This window comes from Hordeum vulgare, chromosome 6H (genome assembly GCF_904849725.1).
Source record: "Hordeum vulgare subsp. vulgare chromosome 6H, MorexV3_pseudomolecules_assembly, whole genome shotgun sequence".
Classification (NCBI taxonomy): Eukaryota; Viridiplantae; Streptophyta; class Magnoliopsida; order Poales; family Poaceae; genus Hordeum; species Hordeum vulgare.
The window spans coordinates 452,270,156-452,281,610 of NC_058523.1; the positions used below are offsets into that span (position 1 = coordinate 452,270,156).

At 46.7% G+C, this 11,455-nt stretch overlaps 3 protein-coding genes across 4 annotated transcripts; 1 reads left to right on the forward strand and 2 right to left on the reverse strand.

Moving 5' to 3' along the window:
* The first annotated feature begins 1,088 nt into the window (after window positions 1-1,088).
* On the forward strand, window positions 1,089-1,983 carry LOC123402183. The gene has a single exon (XM_045096062.1). It carries the CDS (start codon window positions 1,183-1,185, stop codon window positions 1,771-1,773), a length of 591 nt encoding a protein of 196 aa, XP_044951997.1. The 5' UTR covers window positions 1,089-1,182; the 3' UTR covers window positions 1,774-1,983.
* Window positions 1,984-4,528: 2,545 nt separating this feature from the next.
* LOC123401145 (chaperone protein DnaJ-like) lies at window positions 4,529-6,959 on the reverse strand. The gene is made up of 6 exons (XM_045094876.1): window positions 6,745-6,959; window positions 5,402-5,479; window positions 5,226-5,301; window positions 5,005-5,078; window positions 4,852-4,922; window positions 4,529-4,714 (listed from the first exon to the last, which is right to left on the reverse strand). The coding sequence occupies exons 1-6, from the start codon at window positions 6,775-6,777 to the stop codon at window positions 4,681-4,683; spliced, it is 366 nt and encodes a 121-aa protein (XP_044950811.1). The 5' UTR covers window positions 6,778-6,959; the 3' UTR covers window positions 4,529-4,680.
* A 559-nt stretch (window positions 6,960-7,518) lies between these two features.
* Window positions 7,519-10,452, reverse strand: LOC123401144 (UDP-N-acetylglucosamine transferase subunit ALG14 homolog). 2 transcript variants are annotated; one of them, XM_045094875.1, is made up of 5 exons: window positions 10,055-10,452; window positions 8,587-8,723; window positions 8,351-8,500; window positions 8,212-8,271; window positions 7,519-8,028 (listed from the first exon to the last, which is right to left on the reverse strand). In XM_045094875.1, the coding sequence occupies exons 1-5, from the start codon at window positions 10,212-10,214 to the stop codon at window positions 7,852-7,854; spliced, it is 684 nt and encodes a 227-aa protein (XP_044950810.1). In that variant the 5' UTR covers window positions 10,215-10,452; the 3' UTR covers window positions 7,519-7,851. The 2 variants fall into 2 exon arrangements, with proteins under 2 accessions (XP_044950810.1, XP_044950809.1); XM_045094874.1 differs by having other exon boundaries at window positions 8,581-8,723.
* Window positions 10,453-11,455: the final 1,003 nt, after the last annotated feature.

Consider the following 11,455-nt stretch of genomic DNA (forward strand, 5'->3'; position numbering starts at 1 on the left):
TTACGACAAACTCCTTCAAGGCATACGCACACCGGAAAGATTAATCCCTGATCTCCCATCTGCCGACACGTTTGGCAACTTAACTATAGACGGAATCATGGGCACCATCCAGATTGCAAGTGACGGGGAAGAATTTTTAGCATCGATCCCTTTCAGCGCATTCTCTAATACAGTAGTACCGACGAGCGCGTTGGTGCGCGATTTGAGAACGAACGAGTGTGCGTCTCGTCTATCTCTTCTTTTATTATTGCACAAGACCGACTACAAGCGATGCAGGTAAAGTGCACTCCTCGTACTAATCCTTTTTTAAGGGAACACAGTAAGAGTTACTCGTACTACTAATCTTGCGGTAATAAAGCTCAAAAATGCAAAATGGTGGCCGAATCGCTTTGACTTTGCCGTCCACCCGAACGCGAGACAACACGGCTCCGGTCCAAAGCACAGGCGTCGCCGAACGTCAACCACACGTGCATGCAGAAGCGGACGATACGTCGAAGGCGATACGCTGCGCTGCGGCCGTAGTCAATCAGTCAGTAGCGGCCTGTTCGACGTGCGTGTAGAATAGACGCGATACCTACGATTCGCGCTACGAACCAGATCCGCGAGACTGCAACCGCTATGGACGCTCTGCAGGTGCACTCCACACGGGCAGCAAGGTTTCATTTTAAATAATTAATTAATTAACTGATGAGGGAAATAAAGGAACAGCCGTCTCGGTCGCCACCATCCTCATGAACCGACACGCGGGCCCCACGCAACTGACCCAAGCACGGCTCATTCCCGCCCCCGCACGTGCGCGGGCAGCCTTATCTTTCGTCCACCCCGGGATCCTCTGCGACCAACGACGTAAGTATAGCAGATGCTCCTCCCTGTTGCTCAGAATCGGACTGGAGATTTATTTTTTGTTCCAGCAGTTGATAGGCAACCGCAGAAGATCCGACGGCAACCGCTGCCCAGCTGTAGCGATGGCAGCCTCGTGAATAACCGCAAGCTACGTGCCCAGTCTCGGCACCCGAAAACCCACACGCCGTTAAGCCAGCCTCCCGCCGGCGCCTCCTTTATTACACACTCCGGCAGCGACGCTGTGAGTTCGTAGTATTCGCTGGTAACGCACCCCACATTTCACTCCCCAAGAAACGCGAGGCAGAGAGAGAGAGAGAGCAACCGCACGCACGGAGGGAGATGAAGGCGGAGAAGGCAGCGGTGGCCGCGGCCGTCGGCGGAGGAGGCGACGAGTGGCGGTGCCGGAAGCACCCCGCGGCGAGATCCGGCGGCGGGGTGTGCCCGTACTGCCTCCGCGACCGGCTGCTGCGCCTCTGCCCCAACTGCGCGCGCGTGCGGCCCTGCCCCTGCACCTGCGCCTCCCCGTCCTCCTCCTCCTCGGCGTCCGGCGACGCCGTGGGCCGGGTGCACAGCCTCATCGAGCGGGAGCACCGGGTGGCGCGCTCGCGGTCCGTCGCCGCGTCCTCCTCCGCCGCGATGGCCTCCGTCGCCACCGCCGCCTCCGGGAGGCGAAAGGCGAGGGTCTGGGGGTGGACGCCGTTCTGGAAGTCCTCTGCCAAGGACGGATGCGCCGCGCCGGAGGAGGACGAGGAGGAGGAGAGACTGGGGCTGGCGAGGTCCAGCTCGGTCTCCGCGACGGCCGTGGAGGCCAAGGCGGTGGCGGCCAAGGCGGCGGCGACCAAGGCGCGCTGGGGCTGGCACTTCCCCAGCCCGATGAAGGCGTTCCGGCAGCACCGGAGGTCGTCGGCGAGCATGCCGGAGCGGGGGTGAGATTCCTCGCCACCAGTGGGGTGGGGTGGGGGATCCGTCTGCTGCTTTTAGGAAGGTGGTTATAATATTAATCAATTAACTATATGGAATGGAGGTTCTTCTTTTTCACTTTTGTGGCTCGCGTGCTAATGTTATGCTATGATGATGATTAAGCTAGACTAAAACCAAAAGCCTGTGATTTTGGGCGCCTGAATGCACTCGATTACTCTTTGGGCGGTGGTGTTTCCCCCTTGCTTTTGCTGTCCCTTGCTCATGTGTCTGTACACTTAATACTACCATCAAATTGGGCGTTTTAAGCTCCCCGATTTGATCTGCGCTAGTAGCACTTTCCTTCCACTACCATCCATGAATCTGCAATTTCATTGCATTGCATCCTTGATTGCTTTTTGGGTATTCATCAGGATTAAAGTTAGAAACCCGAGGCCTGTGAGACAGATGGTACTGCCAGCACAACATCGACCAGCAGTTAAGCACGGTAGCGTGGTGAAAAGAACCAGTCCGGCGGTGTTCATTGCCCCATTTATCTAGAGCTTTTGATGTTATGTATGGAGTGGGGGGTACGTGAGGGGATGGCAGCTTGTGTGTCGTGCACACCCGTCTAGTCGTGCTGCCTTGGGCGGAGCAGGTTCAGGACAAGGAACAGTCTCGACCGCCGTGTCCTCGTCTCGCCGACATGTGGGCCCGCGCAGCACACGCGCGCCTAGGAGTACGTCGCAAGCAGTGAAGGAGAGGACCCTTCGCCCTACTACTGCCTGGTCTAGCGCCTCTGCCGATAATGCACTGACACTGCCGCCCGCTGCCTCGGCGGCAAACGCAGCGCATCGTGCAGCGAGCTCTCCCCCTACTACCCTTCTTCACATCGTGGTCTACTGGTTCACCGCGGGCCGACGTTTCAAGTTTCAACTCCCCTCGAAATCATTTCGAGCTCAGCTCACTATTTGCACCGATGAGGTAATCATTGCCCAACAGCTCAAGCTTTGTTCGTGGAATCTTTCGGAGAAGGTGGCGCCTCTTCCGAAAGGAAAAATGCCCCGCTTCATCGCTGCCGCCAGTAGCGCTGCAGTATCTGAGCTGTTCACCGGCCAAAAACAAGTCATTATATATATATAAATATATACAGTATAATAACTGCTGTAGAGATAAAAGGTGGTAATAGGATTCAGCGGGTCATTATCTGAGCTGTGCACCAATCTTTTGCCGAAAAACTGTTGAGCAATCAGTAGGTTGCGAGTGAGAGTGGCACATTCGTCGCAAGCGTCCGGGACGCGAACCCTCTGGTGGATCGACGCGGCCGGTGGACGCCGCGGTAGGCGCCACGTCCTCGTCATCTCGAGCTGCGACGGGAGCGCGTCGATGGCGACGAGCCTTCCCCCCTGTGCGCCCCCGTTGGACGCTTGCGAGCGAGCTGCGTCGCCGGCTGGCCGCTGTGGCGTTTTTATTTTTTGACGAAGGTAATTTTTTCACCTCATCACTGTCCGAAAGTTTCGCCAATGCAGAGCCGAGCACTATTGCCTGGCTGGCCTCCTGGAAACATAATCTTGTCGTGTGTGCAAAACGTGAAGGCAGTACAAACCCCTAGCGAGCATGTCTACGGACTACTGTTGTACGCAGACGCGTCGAGCGAGCGACCATGGCTGACCGCAGCCGTTGTCTGGTCCTGGATCGCTGCCTCAAAGCGAAACGAAGAGAAATGGACCGATGCAGCTTTTGTTTCCACGAGCGAGTACATGGCAATCGGTCTTTCATCTTATCAGACAACTCGTCCGTCCAACCGAGGGGAGCAAAAAAGAAAAAGGCAGGGACAACTCATAGCCTCGCTCGAGTTTTCGAAAAAAGAGATATAGCCTCGCTCGTCAAGGCTGCGGTACGGCAAAAGCCCACGCCGTTGTTCGATTCCATCGTCCGTCCGTTTCCACTCGATATCGAGGCCCTACGACGAACAGCGGGCCAGGTAGAGCGCAGTCCATGTTCCAGAGTATAATGAGAAAAACGGTGACGCCCTTTTTTTTGTTATAAATAGTACAAGTGCAGCTCACCTGTCCACTGTGGGCGATTATCTCAGCTGAGACTTTACAGGTCAAAGCAGTGGGGTTCATGAGTAGAACAAGGGCTGGAAAGATCAGTGATTTACTCACCGGGTGTCTCGGTAAAAGAAAGGTCCTATGGCGTTCATGAGAACAAGGGCTGAAAAGACTAGTGATTTACTTACTGGTAAAAAAAAAAGCTTCCAATGCTAATTAACCATGTTAGGGCAACAACTTTGGCCAAATGATGGTTCTCCTTTCAGACGAAAAGCGTGTTTTTCATTATGGTTCCTACTTAAAAGCAAGGTAGATCTCGGTTTTCGATCGGTTTTCCGTTAATTAACCAAAAAATTCTGTTCATAATTAATCAATGAGGCAAATCTTTTGCCTCAGTTTTTTTTTAAAAAAGCAGGGCAGATCAATGGAGAAGAATTTGCCATCTAAAGTCTGTACCACCACTGTGATCAACATCTACATAATGCAACTCAAATCTGTTATCAGCATGTTGCACCATCGACTAAATAGATTTATTTCCTTTCACGCACCTGGATTTTTTATTTTATTTTTGAAACGGAGGCAAAAGATTTGCCTCACCCATTAAATAAGTGAGAATAGAGTTTTTTGAGTGTTACAAGAAAACCCATACACACGCACCTGGATTTGCAATTAGGTGATTACATGTATTGTTACCATGCTTGTGACAAGCCAAAGTGTAAACAACCAGATCACGGTTGGAAATAGCAAACATGCATCTCTTTCTAGCACCAGTGCAAGGGCACATGACAGGTTCCATTGCGGGGTTACAGAAGAACAAAATACATGTTCAATCGCCATCAGAGACACTACCGAACAAGTTCGGGAATAAACATGTTGTACCTATTGATCAATGGGGCTCCCATTCCCTCAAATGTCGCGCCCTGGAAACCATAAGTACACAATGTCAACAGTGTGATAAGAAAAACACTATCTGAGGTGTGCATGCTACCAAATAAGGAGGCCAGCAATGCACTGAAACAAAAAATTAAGCATCTGAGTTCAACTGAACTGCATTTACCATTTTGAAGAATGCTCTATGCCAAGGCCATTGCAGGTAAGAATCATTCCCTTGAATCTTGAAAGGTACTCCTAAAATACAGGAAAATATAGCAAACTTAGACAGAAAGCACATGGAATAAGAATATGATATCTAGTTAAGAAGAGCTCTTACACGTGCAGTATATTGATTGACCTCGTAACAGCCAGAAAAGTCGTACTCAAGCCGTGTAACTGGATCACTTAAAACTGGAAAGACAATATAGTGCATTAGGTAATAGAAGTTTTAAGAATTGTGTATAGTGAAGTGTCACCTTGCAACCATTCTTATCAGTACAAAATAGAGAGGGACAAAAAGGTATCATCAGTGCCTAAAATAACAGACTTGAACAGTACTTTTGTAAGCCTCGTTGATCTCCTGAAATTTAGCTGTAACATCATCCTCGCCCTTATGCTTGTCGGGGTGCCACTTCTGGAGATGAGACACCACTTACAGTGAGTTGATCTATAATTTTGTTGGGTAGACAATACATAGTAGTGGTTCGCAGAAAAGAAGCTGGGCATAGGATTACCAACGCTAGTCTTCTGTAACTCAATTTGATGTTGTCGTCAGATGCATCATAATCAACCTCCAGAACTTTGTAATAGTCCTATCATCACAGATGAACTCTATTGAATGATATAAATGATAAGGTGGATTAAATGGACAGCTGAGTATAACTATGCAAGAAAGTATACTGCGACCATTTCCCTATACATGAACGGCATGATAGTCCATAGGACCACATCACACTTGAGTTGTAGTAGATGATAACGCATATTCGGGGTATCCATAAGATAGTCTACAGCATAGCAACAGAGATCGGCAAAGAGTGCTCATATGCAGTCCACGATCGATCCAAAAGTTCAAATATTTGATACAAAATCCCATAGTAGGTGGCACTTGAAAATGATAAATATATTCAGCCAAAGCAGCAGAGTTTTCCGGAAACCTAGTTTATGCGACTCAACACTTCACACGGCAAAGCAAGCAAATCGATTAGGCACACAGACACCACGAATGCATGGATCGGCTTTCTAACACAAGTAGGACTAATTTAGGTAAGCAAGGTGAACCTAAACAGGATTGTTGCCATCTTGCCATACACATACAACACATGGATTTGTAAGATGCAATAGTTGGAATTTGACCAAATTTAACTACCATACATAGTCTACAGCAAAGCAAAAAGGATCGAAAAGGAGTGTTCATATCACAGTCCACGATTGATTCAAAAGTTTGAATGTTTTGATACAAATTCTCATAGTAGGTGGAACTTGCAAACGATAATATATTCAGCCGAAGCAGCAGAGTTTTCCAGAAACCTACCTTCTATAACTAGTGCATACAAAAATTTCTTCGACCACTCAAACAAGCAAATTGATTAGGCAATATACACCAGGAATGCATTGATCAGCTTGGACTGATTTAGGCAAGCAAGGTGACTGATTTAGGCAAGCAAGGTGACTGATTTAGGCAAGCAAGGTGAAGATAAACAAGGGTGTCGCCTTACACAAACCACACATGGATGAGCAACAGATGATAGCTGGAAATTTAACCAATCGCACCACCACAGATCAGTACGCCTGAATTTAACCACCAACCACCAAACAGTGCTCTGCTCTTCCCCCCACCACCAGCGAGGCCAAAGCAAACCAGTACTAATATACAGTATAATACACTCCCGAACTTGTACTATTTTCCCAGCACTGCTCTTTTCCCCGCTAGTATTTCGGTACAGAGGTTGTACTCATAAACTAACAGGAGCTACAGATCCAATAATCAAAGTTCTCCCAAGCTAAAAGCGTAAGGCAATCGCTCCCTCTCTCTCTCTCTCCTGAAGACGGCCAGAACGACGACCGGAGATTATCTTACCTTGTGGAGCGGCTCCTCGCTTGCTCCGTCCATGCAGCGTAACAATTCATCACCCCCGGCCTCTCTGTGCCGCCCGCCCGTCGGTCCTCGTCCCGCTGCGCGCGTTGGGGGGTCCGGATTCGGCCTACCCAAGGGAGGGGGAGGGGAGGCCGGGGGTGGGTGTGGGATCGGGAGGGTGTTCTTCTTCTCCCCTCTCCTCTCCTCTTTTTTATTCTCCGCTGTTTATTATTTTAAGAAAATCCGTGGTGGATAAAGAGGAGCAGGGCGGTGACGTGGATCGCGGTGTCCGTCCTTTCGTGTCGCAGAGCGTCCCCGATGCGGATGATTGACTTTGTCGCCGGTGCAGGCTTTGGGCCTTTCTCTCGTGTGTGTGTGTGGCTCGCCGCTGCGGACTTGGGCTTTTGTATGCCACTGATGCATTCCTGGGGAAAATCATTTTCTTTCCTGATAATTTAGTTTTAGAAATCCTGATAATTAAATACTCCCTCTGCACTGAAATACTTGTAGTTTTAGGAGGCTTACCGAAAAACTACGAATATTTCGGTACAGAGGGAGTATTTGATTATCAGGATTTCTAAAATTAAATTATGAGGAAAGAAAATGATATCTAGCCTACTAAAACTACAAATATTATGGCACGAAGGGGGTATTATCCTTCAGATTACAGCAATTCTTCTCCTGTTATCAAAAGAGAAAAAGAAAAACAGCAGTTTTCCCTCTGGTGACATTTGAGGACAGGTCATCCTGAAGCTAAGCTAGCAACGAGGCATGATAGAAATAACGAACTACACAACACTTACTGATAGAATGTGGCTGGAACTTACAGGATGAGGTTTACACCTGGATCTCGTCAAAATAAAGAGGTTTTACACCTGGACTCTACAGAGTTACAGATTACAAGGTAGTATATCTGAGAGGGAGCATTCTATCCCCCGATCAACAGGTCAGTCTTGAAAGACAATTTTGAGGAGTATATCCTAAGAAATGTGCAAGCTTATGCTCGGCATGTAGGGTGTGTCAATTCAAGTATTCAACTGCACCTCAGCATGTTCAAGAACTTCAGAGTTGGAAACGACGGTGTTCCAAATATCATTTACGGGTGAATCATCACATCAAACGGCCAGCATACTGTGCTCTAGGGCATTTTTGTTGCAGCTGGGGCCACTGCACGAAGAACTGGTCAGCCATCCGTAGCTTGTACAGGAGTAAACCACTTAATGAAAGTTTCTTCACTCTTGCGATGCTTTCAATGTAGAAAATGGAGGACCATCCCAGACCAAGCACCTGCAGGAATAGAGCAATTAAGTACTCGGTAGGAAATTTAAGCATTGCATTGATTTGATATTTGGACAAAAAACAGTGCTATGATTGGGTTTATGGCAAACACAGATTTATAACAATATTGACATTCCACTATCCTAGTTTTCGTTTTATATAATAATAAATAAAAAGGCAGTACTAAGTTACCTTCAGAAGAAAAGCTGAAGCACATAGAGGGATACATGTCCCGGGACCATTGCAAAATATCTACAAGGGTGTTACAAGCAATTAGTATAATTGCACGCGTATAGCATAATGGGTGCTAATAAGTTTGAAGAGTGCACACCACTTGTGGCCTGATTCTTATAATTAGCCACATAGCATGCAAAATAGCACACAGTGTTGTTGCGATGGAGGTAATGTAGGATTGGCCCACTTCACGGCTACGATATATCTGCATGAACTGGGCGTTCTCGATGATCGTTTCTCCATCACCCTAAAAGGGTATCATTAGTGTCATACACAAAACTGGAATTACTTGCGAAAAATATCATTTTATATAGCGGGGTGACTGACCTCCACCTGAATCAGTGACTTCTCATAGACCTGTGCCTTTGGAAGGCTCATGTTATCAGTAAGTGCAGCCACATAGTACCTTGGCGTAAACCGATCCTTCTGAAGCTCAGTTACAATATTCATCATCTCTGCAGTATGCCCTCCTGCGGAAGGAACACAAAAATTAATAGGTCAAAGAAGTGATACATTCTGTTGTGGGCAGTTATGATTACATAAAGACAACCTAACAATTTCTTGGTGAATACGTGATTGATACTTCTACTTGTGCTTATGTAAGTACACTGTGATCAAATGTATTGACAAGAAAATAACAACATTGAGACACATAACTGGGCTATCAGAACGAATATACACCTGCTTAGTCCTAAATGATGATTTATACAAATAAATATCATATTTGCACTAGAACCAGACATAGACCGGTGCAAACTATGCAGAGACAAAAACTTGGAATGAAATGTATCCCATGGTGAGGTCAGGTGGTAGTGATACCAGCACATTGGCAAGAAGCCTACAACAGCATCATTTGCAAGTGAAGTGGGAGGAGGTAGAATGTTTAGAGAATCTCCAACAACCGCCCAAAAAGTGCTCCGCGCGCTAAAAGATTCGTTTTTTGGGCACCTAACAGCTCCAACAGAGGCTGTAAAATTGTGCGCGCGCTAAAAAGTTTTGGGCACGCGTTGAAAAACGCTACCCCTTGCACTATATTTGGTGCGCCGGCTTGCGCACGCAGCAAACTCTGGGCTGCTGCAGGTGGGCCCGCTGGATTGGGCGCCGCACTAGCTCGCGTCTGTTGGAGATGCTCTGTCCCCGCGCTTTAAAAGTGCTACAGTGGCGCGCTAAAAATTTATTGGGCGTGGATTTTTTGGGCTGCCGTTGGAGATGCTCTTAGCTTGCAAACCTCAGTACAATATCGTGTCCAGATACAAGAAAAAGAAAAAGGAAATCTACAACATGTGGAGAACATAAGGTGGTGAATTATAAAGCAACAAGTGATTTCTTAACTCTGACAAGAATCAGTTGCGGCATATTGGATGGCGTGATCCATTAGACTTGCATAAGGAGTACACTCCCAGATGTCTAAATAAATACAATATACAAGCTAATTGGCAAACAACCTAGTTTTTTAAAGATGGTTTGATCTGTGTATGAATGACCCGTATCGCATGAGAAATATAGACTGAATTTATCCTAGGTCAACGATTGCAATGTGTTATCCCCAAAATTTCCGTCAAGGTTACAAAATGGTGGCACAGGAGTTGCTTACAAAGCCGGATACACCATTTGCCAATAAGAAATCTAGACGCCCCAACACAACTGCGCTAATGTTAGGAGAGTAATTGTCGATCATGATAACAATTCCCATTGGAACTTACTGATGCCTGTCATCTCGGTGGAACTCAAGGCATCACTTTGGACATTGTTCTCTGTAGTAAAATTGACGATTTCAGTTTGAAGGCCAGGATGTACTCACCAGACCCGAGGACGATGAGACACCGCAGCCCGGAGGCAGGAGACTTCGACGGCGGTAGGCCGCTGCGGCAAATCACGTAGGCGACGCGGACGGCGAGAACGGATACGAGTACTGGAATAGCAAAACACGCTGCCGCGAAGGCGTCGAACCCCATCTCCATAAGCGGCGGAGACGGGGTATGAGATCTGCGTGTGCGTGGTGCCGATCAACAGCGGCGCGGAGCTGGTGGCGGCGAGGGCGCTGGATCCCCAGTCTCACCGGCAACCGCGCGTGGCGTCCGAGCAGGGCAGGGGACTGTGATGGGGATGCTCGCCGGCTGGCTCCCCGATGGCGGCGTCGGCCGAGGGAACACGAGTTTTTTTTCTTTTTTTCTTGGAGGGGTGTGGGTGGGGGGAGTGGTGCCGAGTCGGCCGCGGGGGAGAGGCCTCGTATTGTGGCCCAGCCCAATTAAGCTTCATCTGTGGGCTATTTCTCGCCTGTAGCGAGACTCTTTTCTTTTTTGACTGGTACGTTGTCTTGCTCTATAGAGTGTGTTTGGTAGCATTTCCAACCTAGCATGGTTGTTTTTCTCTGATACATGTTGAGCATAGACACGTTAAGTACATGCATTTATTGTTATTTGATAGTAGTGTATGTATTGAGACATGTTAAGCTGAGATTCAGTTTGGTAGCTTGCATTTGTTTAAACATGTAGATAGGTACTGTAGCAACCGGATTCTCAAATAAGTGAATAAAACATTTAAAAAATGTGAAAAAATAAAATATAGAAAATAACATTTTTTTAAATTTCAAAGTTTTTTCGAATTTAAACAAAATTTAAAAGTCTTATCTTTTTGAAAATTTAAACAAAAAGTTAAAATCTGATTTTATTTTTAATTCAAAATTAGAAATTACAATCATTTTTGAACAAATTTTGCATTTAAAAAAATATTTTTTTGAAAATCTGGGCAATTTTTGTAAATTTTGAAAATCTGGTCATTTTAAAAAAATGGACAAATTTGTAAATCTGAACATTTTCTAAAATAAAATTAATTTTTGATATTCTAAACATTTTTTGAAACACATTATCGCTCGCTTCGCTCATACATGCTCACGAGCAAACGACGCTTGAGTGTTCTCTCTTCGTACATGCTAAGAGGGTATTTGGGTTGAGTTCGTGCATGCTAAGAAGGCCCCGAACAGGCTATCAAACAGCCAAAAAATAATCGAGAAGGAAACTTTTGAGGTCATGCAAATTTCATGCATTCTCCCAAACACAGCCATAGGCGAGAGAGAGTTGGCCAGCCCTTTTAGTGCAATTTTTCTGTTTGTTGTAGGTTCATTTTAGGTCTAGTTTTCCTTTAGTATATTATTACGGTTCTTTCTGTTTTTATTGGGTTTTTTTTCATTATAGATTTTGTT

Bases quoted from the DNA above. Each gene is read 5' to 3' on its own strand.
- LOC123401144 (XM_045094874.1), bottom strand. From the start codon at position 10,214: ATGGAGATGGGGTTCGACGCCTTCGCGGCAGCGTGTTTTGCTATTCCA. The intron at 8,724-10,054 runs GTGAGTACATCC...TTCCTTCCGCAG, and splicing joins TCTCATCGTCCTCGGGTCTG to GAGGGCATACTGCAGAGATG. The intron at 8,029-8,211 runs GTAACTTAGTAC...CTATTCCTGCAG, and splicing joins CTTCAGCTTTTCTTCTGAAG to GTGCTTGGTCTGGGATGGTC.
- LOC123402183 (XM_045096062.1), top strand. From the start codon at position 1,183: ATGAAGGCGGAGAAGGCAGCGGTGGCCGCGGCCGTCGGCGGAGGAGGC.
- LOC123401145 (XM_045094876.1), bottom strand. From the start codon at position 6,777: ATGGACGGAGCAAGCGAGGAGCCGCTCCACAAG. The intron at 5,480-6,744 runs GTAAGATAATCT...CTGTGATGATAG, and splicing joins GCGAGGAGCCGCTCCACAAG to GACTATTACAAAGTTCTGGA. The intron at 5,302-5,401 runs GTAATCCTATGC...TCTCATCTCCAG, and splicing joins GTTACAGAAGACTAGCGTTG to AAGTGGCACCCCGACAAGCA.